Source organism: Equus quagga, chromosome 10 (genome assembly GCF_021613505.1).
Source record: "Equus quagga isolate Etosha38 chromosome 10, UCLA_HA_Equagga_1.0, whole genome shotgun sequence".
Classification (NCBI taxonomy): domain Eukaryota; kingdom Metazoa; phylum Chordata; class Mammalia; order Perissodactyla; family Equidae; genus Equus; species Equus quagga.
In genome coordinates, this window is record NC_060276.1 from 1,424,234 (window position 1) to 1,443,714 (window position 19,481).

The 19,481-nt window shown below is 45.3% G+C and overlaps 1 protein-coding gene across 1 annotated transcript in view; it reads right to left on the reverse strand.

The window, feature by feature from the left end:
- Positions 1-18,289, reverse strand: part of TKTL1 (transketolase like 1) — a 30,793-nt gene extending 12,504 nt beyond the window's left edge. Inside the window, exons 1-7 of the mRNA XM_046674048.1 lie at positions 18,156-18,289; positions 13,480-13,597; positions 8,705-8,802; positions 7,056-7,247; positions 6,845-6,972; positions 5,188-5,381; positions 855-1,019 (exon numbers count right to left, since the gene is read on the reverse strand). Coding sequence (XP_046530004.1) covers positions 855-1,019; positions 5,188-5,381; positions 6,845-6,972; positions 7,056-7,247; positions 8,705-8,802; positions 13,480-13,597; positions 18,156-18,289 — 1,029 coding nt within the window. The remainder of the gene's footprint in view (positions 1-854; positions 1,020-5,187; positions 5,382-6,844; positions 6,973-7,055; positions 7,248-8,704; positions 8,803-13,479; positions 13,598-18,155) is intronic.
- Between the last annotated feature and the right edge of the window lie 1,192 nt (positions 18,290-19,481).

Below are 19,481 nucleotides of genomic sequence, written 5' to 3' on the forward strand. Positions count from 1 at the left end.
CTTCAAGAAAATCCAAAAATTTGGATTCTACATAAAATCTGATTTTTAAAAGCTGGCAACTAATCTAAAACATTTGTAAGTACTACTTGTTCCAAACAAAATATCTCTGGTGGTGACTTGAGATCTGATGGCCCACAGTCTTCTGGCCAGTGCTATTTTTGGCCTCTATAATGTGAAGATAGATGTGTGCTGTTGTCTGCGTTAGCACAGAGCTTTAGAAGTCAAGGTGTTTACTCATATTAACTCCGCTCTCTCTTGAGAGGGGCGTGTGTGGGGATGTGTGCGTGTGTAAGAGACCCCCTACATTTGCGCCACTCCAGGGAGAGACTGAAGCACAGACAAGCAGAACAGCTTTATCCCAGGCCACAGCTCTATGGGCATTCTTGAGGCTGCAATTAGTCCAACATTTGAATATCCAGGATATATTAGGCCCCACAGTACCATAGAGAGAGAGAGAAATCAAAGTCCCTTTTAGTTCTCTAAACCTATTAGCCTCTGGGTGGTTGTAGGACTGCCTGGTTGTGGGCTGGGCTGGGCAGAAAGAGCAGGGTCACCAAGAGCTACTAGGGAGCTCAGATGCTTTGGGCCTGGAGCCCTGGAGTCAGATGGCTGTGGCCCTCCACCTCCTGGGAGAGAGTGCCAGGCAGTCCACCACGCCCCTCCCAGCAGTCCTGGAAGCCCCCCCTCAGACTCTGCCCAGCTACTCTCTACCTGTTTCCCCAGAGACTTTCTTTTCTCCAGTTCCTTTGCCGTTATAAATGGAAAGAAAAACTGTAATGTGGGGTGGGCATCCTGTGTCCAGTGGGCCATTAGTCAATGAGAAGACCCAAAGGGGACACCCATAGCACACACACCATGTTTTGCTCAGCAATGAAACACTCGATGAACCGCTCGGGGTGCTCCTTCTTGAATATCTCAGAGAAGGTGGAGTTCTTGGTGTCACCATCCAGCACAATGACTCTATTATTTGCATGGCCCAGCTTAGCCAGAGCCAAACCACATGCTTTCCGAGTAGCTATCTGGAAGAGTCAAACAGTAGAGTTTCTTAGAACGGATTTAGAAGGAAGGTGAAATTTTACAGACTTACAAATTGCCATCTAGCATCATCATTTTTTTTTTTTTTTTTGGTGAGGAAGACTGGCCCTGAACTAAGATCTGTTGTCAATCTTCCCCTTTTTCTTTTCCCTCCTCAAAGCCCCAGTACACAGTTCTATATCCTAGTTGTAAGTCACTCTAGCTCCTCTATATGGGATGCTGCCACAGCATGGCTTGGGACAAGTGGTGTGTAGGTCCATGCCCAGGATCTGAACAAGCCAACCCCAGACCGCCGAAGTGGAACGTGCAAACTTAACCACTCGGCCACGGGGCTGGGCCCCTGCCATCTATCTTAAGAAAGCAAATTTGTGATTCACCAAAAATCTCTTTTAGGGTTATAAAAATGGATTGCTAGCCAATCTTAAATCCACACATGGCTCACTGGGTATCATTTTTTCAAAAATGAGTTTATTCTTCTGTCCCATTTGTATAGTTGATTAAAAAATTTAAATTTCTCAAAATGCAAATACCTCTGTGATTTTTTATAAACTAGAAAACTGATAATACTCGCTGCAAAAATTAAAATGTAGAACTTTAGAATCATAATACCATTAATAAAAAAACTCCATTAGGGGGCTGGCCCTGTGGCCGAGTGGTTAAGTTCATGCGCTCTGCTTTGACAGCCCAGGGTTTCACCAGTTCGGATCCTGGGAGCAGACACGACACCGTTCCTCAGGCCATGCTGAGACGGCGTCCACATAGCACAACCAGAGGCCCTCACAACCAGAATATACAACTATGTACTGGGGGGCTTTAGGGGGAAGAATAAAAAAAAAATTGGCGACAGTTGTTAGCTTAGGTGCCAATCAAAAAAAAAGTTATTAAAAAAAATTCCATTAGGATATTGTTTGAGACTGGACTGAATTTATAGATTAATTCAGGGGAGAAATGACATCTTTATGATATAGAGTTTTTCTATCAAAAACCAAGGTTCAGTATTTCCTCAAAATGTTAAACATAGAATCATCATATGACCCAGCAATTCTACTCATAGGTATAGACCCAAGAGAAAAAGACATCTATACAAAAACTTGTACACATATGTTCAAAGCAGCATTATTCACAATAGCCAAAAAAGAGAAACAAACCAAATGTCCATCAACGGATGAGTGGATACACAAAATGGTATGTCCATAAAATGGGGTACTGCACATGCCACAACATGGACGAACCTCGAGAACACTGTGCGAAGTGACAGAAGCCAGACATGAAAGTTCACGTTATATGATCCCATTTATATGAAATGTCCAGAAGAGGTAAATCCAGAGACAGAAAGGTAGATGAGTGGTTACTAGGGGCTGGGGAGGGGGAATGGAGAGTGACTACTAATGGGTATAGGATTTCTCTTTGGGGTGATGGAAATGTTCTAAGATTAAGTGTGGTGATAGTAGCATAATTCTGTCAATCTGCTAAAAACCACTAAATTGTACACTTCAAATGGCTGGATTATACAGGGAGTTATATCTCAATAAAGCTGCTATAAAAACAAGGTTTGCCTCTTCATTTGTCTTTGTTCATTCATCCAAACGCTCTTTAAAAATATTTTAAAAAATAGTCAATTCATGTAGATAGTAAAAAATTCAAGTTATGAAAGGACATCCAGTGAAGAGGCCATATTCCTCCCACTCTCCTGTCCCAAGCCACCCAGTTCCCCTCCCCGGAGGTGAGCGGAAATGACAAGTTTATGCTGCATCCTTTCAGGAAGGGTCTATGCACAAATACTTGGTGAGCATCTCATACATATAAGCATGTGGCTTCTTGTAGGGCTTTGGTTTTATAAGAATCTCAATATAGATCTTGTATATTTAAGTTTACTTTTAGCTCATTTAGTTTTTATTGCCATTATAAAAGGGATCATGTCTCTACTTTGTTAATATAAGACAGGAGTTAACCCCTGTATACTGGTTTTGCTACAAGCTCTCTTACTGGACTCTTCTGATTTCTAACCACTTCCAGTTGACTCTCTCCAGTTTCCCAGGCATACAACTCTATCACCTGCAGATGATGCTAGGCTTACCCTCACCTTGTCAGGACTAAGTCTTTTATTCTGTTACTTAACCACATTGGCTAGCACTTCCAGAGTGGGTTTGACCCTCCACCAGATGAACGTTAGGTATGAAGAGGGCTCCAGGTTTAAGATATCTAGATCAAGAATTGAACTGAAGTATCTCAGTAGTCCTATTTTGTTTTACTAAGAGGTTTAAAAAAAAAAAAGGAATGAATTTTATGAACTGCTTTTGTTTTCCATGAATCAAAATGATCATAATTTCCCCCCTCCTAATACAGATGAATCATTTGCATTACTAATTTGAACTTCACTGATTCATATACTTCTTCTAATGTACTAATGAAGTTGAAATTGGCGAATGTTTTTATTTAGAATTTTTACATTAATGTTCGTAAGTGTGATCGGTCTGTAGTTTTTTTCCTTTTGGCTAGCTTTGTCATGTTTTGGCTTTATAAATGAATTGGAATGATGCTTTCATCTTTCTCCATATTCAAGGAGGTTTGAAATATAGCCTAGGAATTACCCAGTCCTTGAAGGTTAAAAATAAGTCCCTCTTGTAACTTGGTGAGCCTGGCATTTAGAGGTATAACTTTTGGATAGTTTTCTCAATTTTTCCTATGGTTGTTGATTTACTTAAGTGTTTTGCATCTTTTTCAGTCAATTTTGATATTTTATGCATTCATAAAAATGGCTTTTTTTTTTTACAGGTTTTCATACCAATTAGCATAGATTTGTTAATTTTCTCATAATTCTCTGAACATTTTCTAAATCCGTGGTTATCTTCTCAAGTGACTAATTTTATAAACTTATGGCTTTTATCTCTTTCAGTAGTCCAGCTAATAGCTTGTCTACTGTGTTAGTAATTCAGAGAGCCAACTCTTAGATTTGTGTATTAATGTGACTTCTTGTTTTTTAATGCACTGATTTTTTATGAACTAGCCTGCTTAATTTTTCCTATTCATAAAATATATTTACTTTTTTTTTTTTTAAAAAAATGAGAAGTTCCTATAATCCCACCTTCCAGAGATAAACACTTCAATTTGGTGTCATTTGTCCAAATATACTTTTCAATGCGTTTCAATAATATTTGATGTCCCCTTTTAAGATTTTCTACACAAAAACTGAATTATACTCTATGCTGCTTTGCAACTTTAAAAAATTTTAATAATAATTTGGGTAAGCTCTTAGCTTCTTGCTGGGTTGTTTCCAATTTTGTCATGATAACCAACGCTGCAATCAATGTTCATTCTGACAGACATATCTGCACACTCACACAGGTATTTCTATAGGATAAATTCCTGTGAGTAGCACTGCTAGTTTGAAGGGTGTGAACAGTTAAAGTGTTAACACATATTGGCAAAGTATCCTTTGTTAATATGTGCTTTTCCTTATTAACACTTTTCTTCTGCTTTTTAATCTGTTTTTTAATTTCTCAAGTAATCATTTCATTTATTTTTAGCCCATATTACCAGGCTAAGAAAATATAAGCAACACTCAAAATGTCCCCAATAAATAAGGAAAAGAAAGAAGGGTCAGAAAATATTTTCTTCCTCCTCTAAGGCTTGCCACTTTGTTTCCTTAGGTCCTGAAGACCCTGCCTATTTTGGGTCTGCTGCAAAATACCAGAAGGTAGGATATAAAAATGATAACAGAAAGGCTTTATGTTCAGGATTTCATGCCTAATTTGCTTCCTTTTTGAAGAATTGGCCTGCTTCCTTGTGTAATCCAGGGAGTTAAGTTCAAAAGATCAGCCCAGTCAGGCCCCCGTCCTTAGGGTAGTCACAGAATTGTGGCCATTTCATGCACAGTCGACTGCCAGACCACAAACTAAATTTAAGAAGCAAGGAAAAGCTACACAGCACTGGGTGCTAATAAGTAGGGACTGACTGATAAGAAAATTCAGACCTAAGTTAAATTTGAAATCAAAGAACAGATATCAGAAATAGTAAGAGAAGATAAATCTAGCTTTATTGCTTATAACTTTAAAGGTCACACCATCTAGTAATTGGTTCAGCCATGGAGATCAGAGTAACTGAAGAGTCCTGTGTACTTAAGAAAAGCACAAAACAAAGCAGTTTGCCTACCTTGTCACCATCTTTGTAAGCAGGTGGAGAGGTCATTTCTATATCCGTGATGGTGATTTGAGGCGAGTCTTCAATAGGCGGTTTTGGTTCGAGATTCTGGTTGGTCTCAATCTGGCTCTCAATTAGTTTGATAATTGCATCTGCTCTTTCTTTTGGCATTGGCTTTCCATGCCAATTTTCTGCATCCTCAACGTCTGCAACCAAATGAATAAAAGACATTCCTGAAGGCTCAGATAATGGTTAGCATTTTTTAGCAATAAACTATTTTTTAATTAAGATATGTATACTGTGTTTTTAGACAATGCTACTGCACACTTAATAGACTATAGTATGGTATAAACATAACTTTTATATGTACTGGGAAACTAAAAACGTCATGTGACTTGCTTTATTACAGTGGTCTGGAACTGAACCGGCACTATCTCCATGGTAGGCCTGTATTTGATTAGGTCATCTGAAAGACATCCGGACGGAAAAGATGTCAGCCGAGGACTCACAGGAGTAAAAACCTGGCACCGGGAGCCTGAGATGGTATTGCAGTCCCAGAGGACAGTTTGAACAAAGGTCCAGAGGCTCTTGAAGGGCTGCCGGCTGACGTGCTGGTGAATGGAGGGGTGAGTGAGGGAGATGAGGCTAGAGAGACAGGCAGGGAGGACCATGGAGGATCCTGTGGTATAAGGAGTCTGAGTTTTGTCCAAAGCAAGATAGGAAACCCCTGAAGGGTTTGGAGTGGGGAGGTGACTGATCAGATCTGCGTTATAGAAAGATCACCATGGCAGCCGCACGGAAACTGGCTTGGGGAGACCGCAGTTAGGGAGAGATGATGGGGACCTGGGCAGGAAAGACGGAGGAGTGAACAGATCTGAGATATACTATTGGGGGCAGAATCAATCAGAGTTGATGACAGACTGAGGGTGTGTGTAGGAGCATATAAGGGAGAGGGGGAAGCAAGGATGATAACCCAGGTTTCTGCCAGGAGCAAATCAGTCAAGTCGTCATTTACTGAACTTGGGGTACCAGAGAGTAAGACCATATTTTGGGGAGGAGTCAAAGAACAGTTTTATTCTAAAATGTCATTATTAAAACACACCAGGAATCAAACCGTTTGCAACTATTTATACTTGAGATGATTGACTTCAGATGTCAGCTTAGAAATCTACAAGGAGTTAAGACTTTCAAAGCCCCTCCTTCCCTGACCCTCAGTCCCACAGCTCCCTTCCCAGAGGTACCACTTTACTTTATCAGTTGTCTGTGTGTTCTTCCAGGTTGTGCATGGGCACAGGTGAGCCCTGTGTGTGTGTGTGTGCACATCCTTATGTACAGATCTGCTCACACACAGAGCACCCCCCACACTGTGCACTCCCGTGGACATCACCCCCTGCGCCACTCCTCTAAGTGGACTACCCTCCCAGCTATTCCCTTGTGCGTGCAGAAAATCACTGCTCACTTGCTGGGGGCCTGGGCTTCCCTTCCCACCCTAACCAGACCTGCTATCTATAAGGGCCAAGAAGAACAAGAGCCTCCAGCACATATTATAGACGTGACCACTGTGCACTAAAGTCGTCTGCCCAGCCAGCCTGAGCCTCCTTCCACCTCATCTGCTGTGCAGACAAATGTTTTTAATATAACCCCAGGCAGAAAAGAAATGTTTGCTTACTTGGAATACCCCGGCCCTTGAAGGTCTTGGCAACCACAGCAGTGGGCTTGTTCTTCACCTGAGCTGCCTGCCAGAACACTTGGCACAGCGCCTCCACATCACGGCCATCTACCACATAAGTATTCCACCTGTCAACCAAGGAGGCGGCCAGGTTACAAGGTGAAGAGGGAGTGGGGTAGAAAGAAGGTGACATGAAACAGGACACAGTTACCCAAAGGCTTCGCAGCGCTTCTGATAGACGTCTATGCAGTGCTCAAGGGGCAAGGTGCCACTGTGGCCCAGGCGGTTCACGTCGAAGACGGCCACAAGATTGTCCAGACTGTAGTGGGAAGCGAAGGCCAACGCCTCCCAGACGGAGCCTTCCGAGAACTCGCCATCTCCCAAGAGGCAGAACACCCGGTAGCTGAGACAAGCCAAGAGAGGTTAGGACCCTGCTTGGGGCTCTTCTGGGCCACTTGAGCAAATATATTCATGGAGAGAAAGAGGAGAACAGACTGAAGCAGCTGCTTCTGATTAGTAGGTTCCTAAGACCATTTTCCTCCTCGACTCTGTTCGAACTCAACAGCTGAGCAAATGAAGCTTGAAAAGCTTGAGCCTCACCTCTCGCTAGTTTTCTCCTCCTGGCTGTTCAGGCTATTTCTAGGTTCTTTTGCCATTTCTCTTGGCTCAACAAACAAGAGGGGATGGGGAGAAAGCAGCTCCCTTAAACATCCAAACAACATTTATATACACAGTTTCTTGGCAAGCTCCGTTTTAAGCAATGCCACCTTCTATTCCTAATTTTACAAATTTATTTACAATAATCATAACAATCAAAACATTCCACCTCAGGAGCACATGTTCTGTTGTAAATAGTAAACTCCTCCACAGCAGAAACACGAAGCATTTACACCAATAAAACACAACTTAGACCCCACAAAAGTGCTCTAAGCGAAAGTTAAAAAAAGGGATTAACTGCAAGACAGGGACTAATAGAGGCAATAACAAGAGAGGAGAAACATCAACAGACTTATGGGAACGGGAGCAGGGCAGCAATATGAGCAGTAGAGGAAGCACACTGAAGTGCCTTCAGAAGGGCCACAGGGTTGAAACCAGGGATTGAGGGGCTCCACACTCAGCATGCTCGGGGATTGTGGGAGTAGAATGTGTGTGCCACCATGGCCATCCCTGGGCCCTGCACCCCCCGCCCCTTGCCTTGCTCCCACATCAGCAGCAGCTGGGCACACACCCCTGGAAGGCACGGATCTGCCTGTCCTCAGGTGAAACCACTCCAGAAAAAGAGACCTTTGATTATTAATATTTACGGGTCCCCAAGGCAAAGGCAAATGCACCTCCATTCATTCTATAATGAAGCTCACTAAGAGATGGAAAACAAGAATACATCTTAGAAAAGACCTAATAAACCGATTTTTTTTTTTAAGGAAGATTAGCCCTGAGCTAACTGCTGTCAATCCTCCTCTTTTTGCTGAGGAAGACTGGCCCTGAGCTAACATCCATGCCCATCTTCCTCTACTTTATATGTGGGATGCCTACCCCGGCATGGCGTGCCAAGCGGTGCCATTTCTGCACCCGGGATCTCAACCGACGAACCCCGGGCTGCCGAAGTGGAATGTGCGTACTTAACCGCTGCACCACCGGGCCGGCCCCTAAACCGATTTCTATACTGCAGGTAGCACTGAGAACCCAAACAGAGATGCTAGATGAGTTTCCAGAAACACAATTTCTTTACTGCTTGAACATTTGGTAACCTAAACTTTGAAAACATTCACTGTCTTCCCAAACTAGTAAGTCATAAATAAAACTGAAGTGCCTGGGAAGTAGGGTGGGGACAGTTAAACGGTTTCTGAGTAAGCGCCTTACCTGGCCTTATCAAAGTACTTGCCAGTATATGCCATCCCGCACGCGGCCCCCAGTCCTTGCCCGAGCCATCCGGTTGCCACATCAACAAACGACAGTCTCTGTAAGAAAAGGGACCAAATGAACCCAGGAGCACCTGCAGGACACGAGTATCAGGCCAACTTCCGGCACAAAGCACAGGCTGCTCCTTGAACGGCATCTCCCACCCTGTGGGCTGAATTCCTCTTCATCACACCCACATGAACCCAGAGTGTCAAATCAACATCACAAAGACAGGGGAGCCATAGGTAACCTACGCAGCGTAGCGTGGCAAGGGAGATTGGAGCTTTGGGAACATAAAGGAGGGAGGCTTCTCGTCCACACAACAGCCTCAACAAAGCCCAACACCAAAGCAGAAAATGTTAAGCATGAGCCTTGCCATTTTCACAAGGCCTTTTATCCAGCCATGCACAAACCAGATGTTCAATGTTTTTTGGAAAGTATGAGCTCTTCAATAGAAACCAGAAACACTGAAGAACATTGCGTTTTCTCTGGTTCCTAAAACTCAGGTCAACTGAGATTTTAGAGGTGGTTATCCAGATACTAGAAACAAATCACTTTCCACCACCACTCCACCTCTCCCCTCATCCTGTTTACACGCACAAGGCTTCATCGTCCCATGGAGAGAATGTGGCCCTCTGAGGGCCATAGGGCTGTGCAAAAGGGCTGCTGCACAAAGGGGCCACTCTCAAGCTTCCAAAGACACAATGAACTTATTCAACACTTCCAATGCCACCATCCTGGCCTGGCCACAAACATCTCTTGCCTCCAACATTGCAATAGCCTCCTTGCTTCCCCCATAGCCATTTTCAACACAGCCGCCAGGGGAAGCCTGTTAAAACCTAAGCCGGGGGCCAGCCCCGTAGCCGAGTGGTTAAGTTCAAGTGCTCCGCTGCAGGCGGCCCAGTGTTTCATTGGTTCGAATCCTGGGCGCGGACATGGCACCGCTCATTGAGCCACGCTGAGGCGGTGTCCCACATGCCACAACTGGAAGGACCCACAACTAAGAATGTACAACTATGTACCGGGGGGCTTTGGGGAGAAAAAGGAAAAAAATGAAATCTTAAAAAAAAAAAAAAAAAAACCTAAGCCGGCTCATCACTCTATGTGAAGAACTATCCAAAGTCTTGCCATCTTGTGCCAAGCAGAACCCAAGTTTTTATACCAGCCTGTCCACACTGGCTCTCATCACCTATTACTGTCCCTCCCCACCATTCCGGGTGTCCTGGCTTCCTTGCTTCCCTATGAACACACTGGGCACATGTCTGCCTCAAGGCCTTAGCAATTGCAGCTCCCCCTCCCGAGTGGCCAGTGCTCATGCCTAAATAGGTGCAAAGCTCACTCCGTCACCCCTTGCAAGTCTGCTCAAACATCAGCATCAAAGCCTTCCTGGACCATCTCTTTCAACTAGTACTCCCTAATCCTCCAATTCCCTTGGATTCAGTATGCTCAGCCCCACGTGATATGCTATCTATTTACAGGTTTATTTCTTGTCTGCCCCCTCCTCCATTCAAATGTCAGCTCCATTCAAGGAGACTGTTGTGTACTTTCAGTACCATGGATGGGTGAATGGTACTCGTTAGTCGCTGATCCCTCTTCCGCCCTGCTCCACCCTACTCCTCCAGGAGCTCTTGACCTTCCCTAGCTTTCTCCCTGTGCTTTGTGCTCCCAGAGACTCCCTCTCATTTTGCATGTCTGGCCCCACAGAACCGTCCCAATGAAGCCTCTCTTGATGACATCTCTAGCTCCATCTTCCTCCCCATCGCTCCTACCTTACTCCTGTAATAAACTCTGGCTCCCAATTGCCCTGTGTGCCCTTGGACTTAGCCTGGGCTTTGCACTCAGACCAATTCCACTTCCCCCAGCTTTAAAGCAGGGGGTAAGTGAGCCCACCTCCTAAAGGTTTCTGGAGATGAGAACACCCCTCAGGCAGCAGGAAGCTGTAGAACTGACTGAGAAGACTGGCAGGGCGCCAGCATGCTGCCTGGCATGGGGAAAGCACCCTCACATGGGTTCCCTTCTCTTCTCCAAGAACCCTCCTGCTGTGGGGGAGACACAACTGAGAGGGTCAAGGGCTAAACTAAAGATGCGTACAAGGTGCTACAGGCACCCAGACAGAGACTTCTCTTCCAGGTGGTACTTCTCATCTTTGTTGGGCACAAAGTGCGCTTCAAGAACAAGTTTACAAAAAGGCCTTCTGGTTTCCTCCCAGGACTGCTTGGCTGGAGAAAACAAAAGAACTGATAAAACAAAAACAAAGACCTGGGTGTGGGTATAGGGGACCACAAGCCCCCCCCCAAGCCTTCAGCACCATGAGAGCTCTAAGAGAATACAAACACCTCAGTCAGCAATGTCACCAGGCCTTGGCAGTCAGCCTCCTAATGTAGTTGTCTGTGTTAAGACACTTGTGCCCTGGGAGCACCGATCGTGAAGACTCTGGCTCCTCTGCCTGTAGTGAGTCTATTCACTCCATTCCCAACCAAAGCCAAGATGGCCTACGCGCCTGTGTGTGTTCTCTTTTCTTCCAATTCTATCTGCTGCTTACATCTGATAAATTTTGGCAGCTGAACAGTGCCCATGTCAGAAAGCCCCTTTATCTCTCTAAGGCCAAAACTCCTATTCTATGACAGCAGTGGTTATTGGATAGTCTAGGTATCTACCCTTTTTTTAAACCAGAGATCTGAACACTCATACTGTATTTATACACCCATAATTATGCAAATTTTTTTTTTTTTGGTGAGCAAGATTGGCCCTGACCTAACACCTGTTGCCAATCTTCCTCTTTTCACTTGAGGAACATTGTCCCTGAGCTAACATCTGTGCCAGTCTTCCTCTACTTTGTATGTGGAATGCCTCCACAGCATGGCTTGATAAGTGGGGTGTAGGTCTGCACCCAGGATCCAAACCTGTGAACCCTGCACCGCTGAAGCGGAGCTCGTGAACTTAACCACTACACCACAGGGCCAGCCCCTTTATTCAATTTTTATTGTGAAAAAGTTCAGGCTAGGGGCCGGCCTGGTGGCACAGTGGTTAAGTTCGAATGTTCAACTTCGGCAGCCCGGGGTTCACCAGTTCGGATCCCAGGTGTGGACCTGGCACCACTTGGCAAGCCATGCTGTGGTAGGCGTCCCACATATAAAATAGAGGAAGATGGGCATGGATATTAGCTCAGGGCCAGTCTTCGTCAGCAAAAAGAGGAGGATTGGCAGCAAATGTTAGCTCGGGGCTAATCTTCCTCAAAATAAATAAATAAATAAATAATTTTAAAAGTTCAGGCTTATCAGTTCTAAGAACAGTACAATGAAGTCTCACACACTCTTCACCTACATTCATCAACTATTACTAATGGACCCCTTTTGCTTCATCTTTTTCTATATGCACTCTCACATTTTATTTATCTTGTGCCAAACCTCATTTGAGATTACGTTTCAGACACCAAGACAAAGGTCATAACTACAACCCCAGGTACATCAGCCACACTTGTATTCTTACTTTGCCTTTAAACTACTTCTCACTGCCGGGATCTAGGGCTTCTGTTTGTACATGGGGCTCTAGTAGATGAATTTTAAGTGATTTGCTCAAGACCCAGCAAGCTTTCCAACAGTATCAAAAGAGCTGCACACTCTTCTAGATCAACCTTGCTTTTACATTCCTTTTTCTTCCTGTTTCCCGGTGTCATTAGGTACTTGGTACTATATCTAGTCAAAACAAAGTCCCCGGGGGCTGACCCTGTGGCCGAGTGGTTAAGTTCACGTGCTCCACTTCGGTGGTCCAGGGTTTCACCAGTTTGAGTCCTGGGCGCAGACATGGCACTGCTCGTCAGGCCATGCTAAGACGGCGTCCCACATGACACAACTAGAAAGACCCACAACTAAAAATACACAACTATGTCCTGGGGGGGCTTTGGGAGGAAAAAGAAAAATTTAAAAATCTTAAAAAAAAAAAAAAGTCCCCCATTGGTACCAGGTCAGATCTGCAGAGAAATGCAAGAGAAAGATGACTGACAGGGGTGGGATGTCCCTCCAAATCAAACCCAATTTTCCTCGAGCCCAGCAAATCGGATCTGCTAATGTTGCCTGCCTTTACTCAGGTGGCAGACGATGAGAGCAGTAGGACTTTGCCAAGGGAGGCTTTAGTGCTAGATGGGGTACAGTGGGGCACCACCAAAGGAAAGGAAGAGAGGCTAGTTGCCACACGTCCTCTTTCCCGCCACAGAGTCCTCACTAGAATACCTTTTAGATCTTTATGAGGTGCTATGCTCTGAATGTTTGTGTCCTCCCAAAATCCACAGGTTGCAAACCTAACACCCACGGTGATATTATTAGGAGGTGGGCAGTCTTTGGGTGGTGATTAGGTCACGAAGGCAGAACCCTCAAGAATGGGACTAGTGCCCTTAGAAAGATACCCCAGAGAGATCACTTCTCCTTCTGCCATGTGAGGGTACATTGAGAAGTCTGTGACCAGGAAAAGAGCCCTCAGCAGAATGTGACCGTGCTGGTGCCTTGATCTTGGACTTCCAGGCTCCAGAACTGTGAGAAATAAATTTACATTGTTTATAAGCTACCCAGTCTGTGGTATTTTGTTAAAGCAGCCCGAACACACTAAGACATGAGGCAAGGAACTAAGAATAAAAAGGATAAGCAGAGCCCATTTCAGGCCTTGTTGCTACATGGTGGCTTTTAAAAGGAGTTTAAAAACTGAGCATCTGGAGCAGGCCGTGGGCTCCCGTGCCGGCTTACCTTGGAGAGGACGAATCGGTCATTGTCCGGGTCGTCCGGGTCCGCCTGTTTATACCTCATGGTGTGGAAGAACAGCACGGCCATGATCTCAGCAGCACTGCTGCACGATGTGGGGTGGCTGAAAGACAGATACAGCACAGATTGTTTCTCACAGGCAAGTGACTCACCAGGGACACGGTGCATGAGAAGCGCTTTCAGCACATGGTCTCCTCCGACTGAAAGCAGCAATCATTTCTCCCAGGTCTGAAGAATCCAGCCAAGGGAAAAGGATGCAGGGCCACTGCCTCCAAGCTCATAGCTTTTTAAAATATCTTTTATTTATTTATTTATTTATTTGAGAAAGATTAGCCCCGAGCTAACATCTGCCAATCCTCCTCTTTTTGCTGAGGAAGGCTGGCTCTGAGCTAACATCCATGCCCATCTTCCTCTAATTTATATGTGGGACGCCTACCACAGCATGGCTTGCCAAGCGGTGCCATGTCTGCACCTGGGATCCGAACCGGCGAACCCTGGACCATCAAAGCAGAACATGGGCACTTAACTACTTGGCCGACCCCCAAGCTCATAGCTTTTAAGGATGCTTTACGGTCCAGTAACCTCACAACCTCTCTCCCTGTGGAGAGTAAGATCTCCAAGACCAGTCCCCTTCTATCAATGGAGCACCTATGAACTTGGGGCAAGCTCACCTGATCACTCTGTAAGCACCTGAATATTCTTCTACTTGTCTGAATTTATCTGTGATCCCATTAATCAGAAATGTCACAAAGCAGAAATAAACCCATGTATATATGGTCAAATAATACTTGACAAGGGAGCCAAGAATACTTAATGGAGAAAGGACAGTCTCTTCAATAAATGGTGCTGGAATAACTGGAAATCCACATGTAAGAAAAACAAAACTAGACCTGCATCTTACACCGCTCACAAAAATTAACCTGAAATGGATTAAGACTTAAATATAAGACCTGAAACCATAAAATTCCTAGAAGAAAACACAGGAAAAAGGCTCCTTGACATAAGTCTTGGTAATGATTTTTTGGATATGTCATCTAAAGCACAAACAACAAAATAAAAAATAAACAAGTGGGATCACATCAAACTAAAATGCCCTCGGCACAGCAAAGGAAACCATCAACAAAACAAAAAAAAACACGGAACAGAAAAAAGTATTTGCAAACCATATATCTGATACAAGGTTAATATCCAAAACAAATAAGAACTCACACAACTCAATAGCATAAAAACCAACTAATCCAATTAAAAATGGGCAAAAGACCTGAGTAGACATTTTCCCAAAGATATATGAACGGCCAACAGGTCCATGAAAAGATGTCAACATCATTAATCATCAGGGATATGCAAATCAAAACCACAATGAGATATCACCTCACACCTCTTAGAATGGCTATTATCAAAAAGACAAGAAATAACTAATGCTGGCAAAGATGAAAAGGAAACCCTTGTGCACTGGTGGTGGGATTGTAAACTGGTACAGCTACCATGGAAAATGGTATGGAGGATCCTCAAAATACGAAAAATAGATCTACCATAGGATCCAGTAATTCCACTTCTGGGAACACGTCTAAAGGAAATTAAATCAGGATCTTGAAGAGTTACCTGCACCCCCATGTTGGGTGCAGCATTATTCACAATAGCCAAGACATGAAAACAACCTAAGTGTCCACCAATGGATGAATGGATAAAGAAGTTGTAGTACATAGATACAATGGAATATTATTCAGCCAAAATAAAGAAGGAAATCCTGCCATTTGTGTCAACATGAATAGACCCTGAGAGCATTATGCTAAGTGAAATAACTCAGAGAAAAACAAAATACTGTATGATCTCACTCAGGTACTAGGGATGTAATGTACAACAAGATGACTATAGTTAACACCGCTGTATGCAATGTAGGAAAGTTGTTTAAAAAGTAGATCCTAAGAGTTCTCATCACAATGAAAAAAACATTTTTTGTTTTGTTTTATATGAGCTAACAGATGTTAACTAAACTTACCGTAGTAATCATCTCACAATGTAAGCCATAAAAATTATGCTGCACACCTTAAACTCATACAGTGCGGTATGTTAGTTACATCTCAGTAAAACTGCAAAAAAAAAAAGATGCTAAAAAAAAGAGAGGGGTCAGCCCAGTGGCGTAGTTAAGTTTGCAGGCTCTGCTTTGGTGGCCCAGGGTTCACCGGTTCAGATCCTGGGTGGAGACCTACACACTGCTCATCAAGCCATGATATGGCAGCATCCCACATACAAAAGAGAGGAAGATTGGCACAGATGTTAGCTCAGGGACAATCTTCTTCACCAAAAATAAAAGAAAGAAACACCAGCAAAATCCCATTCTACTACCTAAAGTGAATTTCTTTTAGGAGTGAATAGTGAGACCAAGAAGCTTCTCATGAGGCAGTTACTGAAGGCCAAAATAAGCACTGCTCTTAGAAAGCGACCCACACCCAAGTACAGCCAGTCCTTCATTAACAAGGGGAGGAGGGAGGAGAGGACAGGGCAGAGGAGAAAACCAACGCCCTAGAGCCCTGCCCCAATAGTCAGAAGAGTAAGATTTTAGACCCAGTTCATGTTTATTAATAATCTCTCCTTTCAAGTTGCACAATATAGAAAACTCAGACAAGCCTCTTGCCTTGCAAGTACCCCCTAAGTGGACGATTTGGATTTAAAGACTGTTAGAGATCCCTTGAGAAAATACAAAACCATTATTAATTTTGAAGGCGAAGGGAGCAAAATGAAAGTGTAAAAAAAAAAACCTAAAAATATTCAAGTCTTAAACTCATCTAAACTGTCCTTTTACTGTCATAGCCCAGGCTGGAAGACAAAATTCAAAAAAACATGTATTACACAAAGCATTTTATCATCTGACCATAAGAGGATTAAGTTAGAAAAAATTCACACATTTGTGGAAACTAAACATGCTCAAACAACCAATAAATCAAAGAAAAAATCACAAAAGAAATTAAAAAATAGAGGCAAATGCAAGCAAAAAGACAACACGTTAAAATTTATGGGACGCAGCAAAAGGAGGGCTAAGAAGGAAATTTATAGCTATCAACAGTTATATTAAAAAAGAAAGATTGGGGGCCACCCAGTGGCACAGTGCACGTTCTGCTTCAGCGGCCCGGGGTTCATCGGTTCGGATCCCGGATGCGGACATGGCACTGTTTGGCAAGCCATGCTGTGGTAGGCGTCCCACGTATAAAGTAGAGGAAGATGGGCACGGATGTTAGCTCAGGGCCAGTCTTCCTCAGAAAAAAGAGGAGGACTGGCAGTAGTTAGCTCAGGGCTGATCTTCCTCAAAAAAAAAAAAAAGATTGACAATCAAAAACCTAACTTTACAACTTATGAACTAAAAAAGAGAACTCAAAGCTATCTGAAAAAAAAAGATTAGCGTAGAAATCAGTAAAACAGAAACTAGGAAAACAATGGAGAAAAATCAATGAAAAAAAAGTCAATTCTTTGAAAAAATTAAAATTAAAAATTTAGCTAGATTAAGTACAAAAGAAATTACTAAATTTACTAAGACATTTAAAATTACTAACTTCATTTCAGAAATGAAAATAAGAACATTATTGATTCCACAGAAATAAAAAGGACTATAAAGTACTGAAAACAACTGTACACCAATAAATCGATTAACTTAGAAATTTCTAGAAACAGAAAACCGAAGACGACTGAATCATGTAGAAAGTCTGAACAAACTCGTAACTAACAAGGAGATTGAATCAGTAGTCAAAAACCTCCCTAACAAAGAAAAACTCTGGACCCAATGGCTTCACTGCTGAAGCCCATCAAACAGTCAAAGAATTAACATCAATTCTCTTCAAACTCTTCCAAAAAACTGAAGGGCAAGGGCCGGCCCGCGGCCGAGGAGTTGAGTTCGCGCGCTCCGCGTCGGCGGCCTGGGCTCTCGCCGGTTCGGATCCCGGGCGCGGACACGGCGCCGCTCGTCAGACCACGTCCCACAGGGCAGAGACAGAAGGACCCACAACTACAAAACACAACTGTGTACTCGGGGGCTTTTGGGGGGAAGAAAAGGGAAAAAAACCAGACTGGCAACAGACGTTAGCTCAGGGCCATTCTACAAAAAAACCCTGAAGGGAACACTTCGAAACACTCGGAGGCCAGCGCCGCCCTTGTTACCAAAACCGCACAAACAGCTTACGAGAAAACTGCCGACCAAAACCCTGATGGACGGGGAGACAACACTCCTCCGGCCAACGCTCGCGGCCCGGCAGCCACTGTCGGATCGCTTCTTACTCGCCGACCGCTTTGTCTGCGGCTCTACTTCTTCCAAGGCCACAGCCTGGAGCTCGGGACCCCTCCACGCCGACCAACGCTTACACAGCAAGGCCGGCGGCGACCGGAGGCCCGCTCCGCGCCCCCACGCCCGCTCCTCGCTGCTAACGGGAGAAGCCCTGACGGCTGGCCGGGACGCCAGCTCCGGCGGCCGCCCGAGCACGTGGCCCGTCGGCCATGCAGGGCAGCGGCGGCGCGCCGGGCTGGCGTCTGGGGCAGGCAGCCGAGCCCCGACGGCTGGAAACACGGCCTATGACCGAGTCCACTCGGCCCCCGATGGCTCCCTTCACCTCACGCCGCTGTCGCCGCTGAGCCCGTCGCTCGGCACCACGTGGGCTTCGACGAGGACGCCTTACCCGGAGCTCGAGGCGCACGTGGCCCTGATAGACTGGATGCGCAGGCGATTGGCCATGTCCTGGAGCACCTGCACGGTCTTCGCGTCAGGCTTGGTTTCCTCAGCCATCGCAACGCTCAACTTGGAGTCAGCCATGGCTGCGACCGCGTTGGCGTCTGAGGAGCAAGCGCCGCGGAGTGCTCCACGGGGGGCCGTGACGTGACGTGACGTGACGTGACGTGACGTGACGTGAACGCCGCGCGCCGCTCCCTCCGCGCGCCGCTCCCTCCGCGCGCCGCTCCCAATTCAAAGGATTTTGAATACTTAGCACTTGCATGTTGGCCATCATTCGAAACAATTTAATTTCGTTACACCTTCTTTTGTCGTATCAATTCAAACATGGTACCTTTGCGCATGGGTCCAGGGTCTACTCTGGGGATTATAAAAAAGTTTAAGAACTAGATGTGGTGGTGGTTGCACAACGTAGTGAATGTAGTGAAGGTGACCCATTCACGTACTTGAAAAGAGTTACAATGGTAAGGTTTACATTTTACGCATTTTATCGCGCTATAACAAAAGCCACGCTGGAATTTTAGTTTGCTGATGCCCTCCCCTGCCACCTATGGCAACCCAGCCCCCAGGGGGGTTTCTCAGCAGACGAGGGGGACTGAGGGTCCTGGGACGTAAGGTGTCTCTGCGCGGACCTCTTTTCTCTTTCTAGAATCTTCTGTGCGGCAAGCACAGCGTGACTGTTGAGATGGCACTAGCCCAACGCTAGTGTGCAGCTTCTCCTGGGGAGCCTGACCTGAGGGGGCTCCCATTGACTTTCCGTCTGAAAGGCCCCATCTCCGAGGCCACAGTGTAGTCCGAAAGAGCTCGTCCCTCTGACTTCGAGATGGTCTTCCAGGAACCAGCATGGCTCCCAGTGGCACCATCTCACAACACTGTACCCTAAGGTCACCCGCTGGGGAGCACTTTAGCTCAAAACTGCCGAGCTCCTGAAAGCCCCCAAGTGCCCCTGAATACGGCTAGGCGCCCGCGTTCTGACTCGCTTAAAGGGGACGTGCGCGGACGACGGGTGCGGAGACTACAGGTGACTGCTCCCCCGACCGGGCGGGCGTCTGCGGCCGCCTGCTGCCCGCCGAGGGCGAGCTCTCGCTGCCCCGCAGCCGCCCAGCCGCTCCGCCTGTTGCCTGTGCGGCCTGGGATGGGTGAGCAAACTGTCTTTCATCCTTGCTCCGAGTTACGTCCGCCGCGTTCCCTGCAGTTGCGCATTTCCGTGTTTATTGCCATCGGATGGAGTTCGTCCTTTTTGTGTCTTGTTATCCTTTACTGTTTTATATTGGAT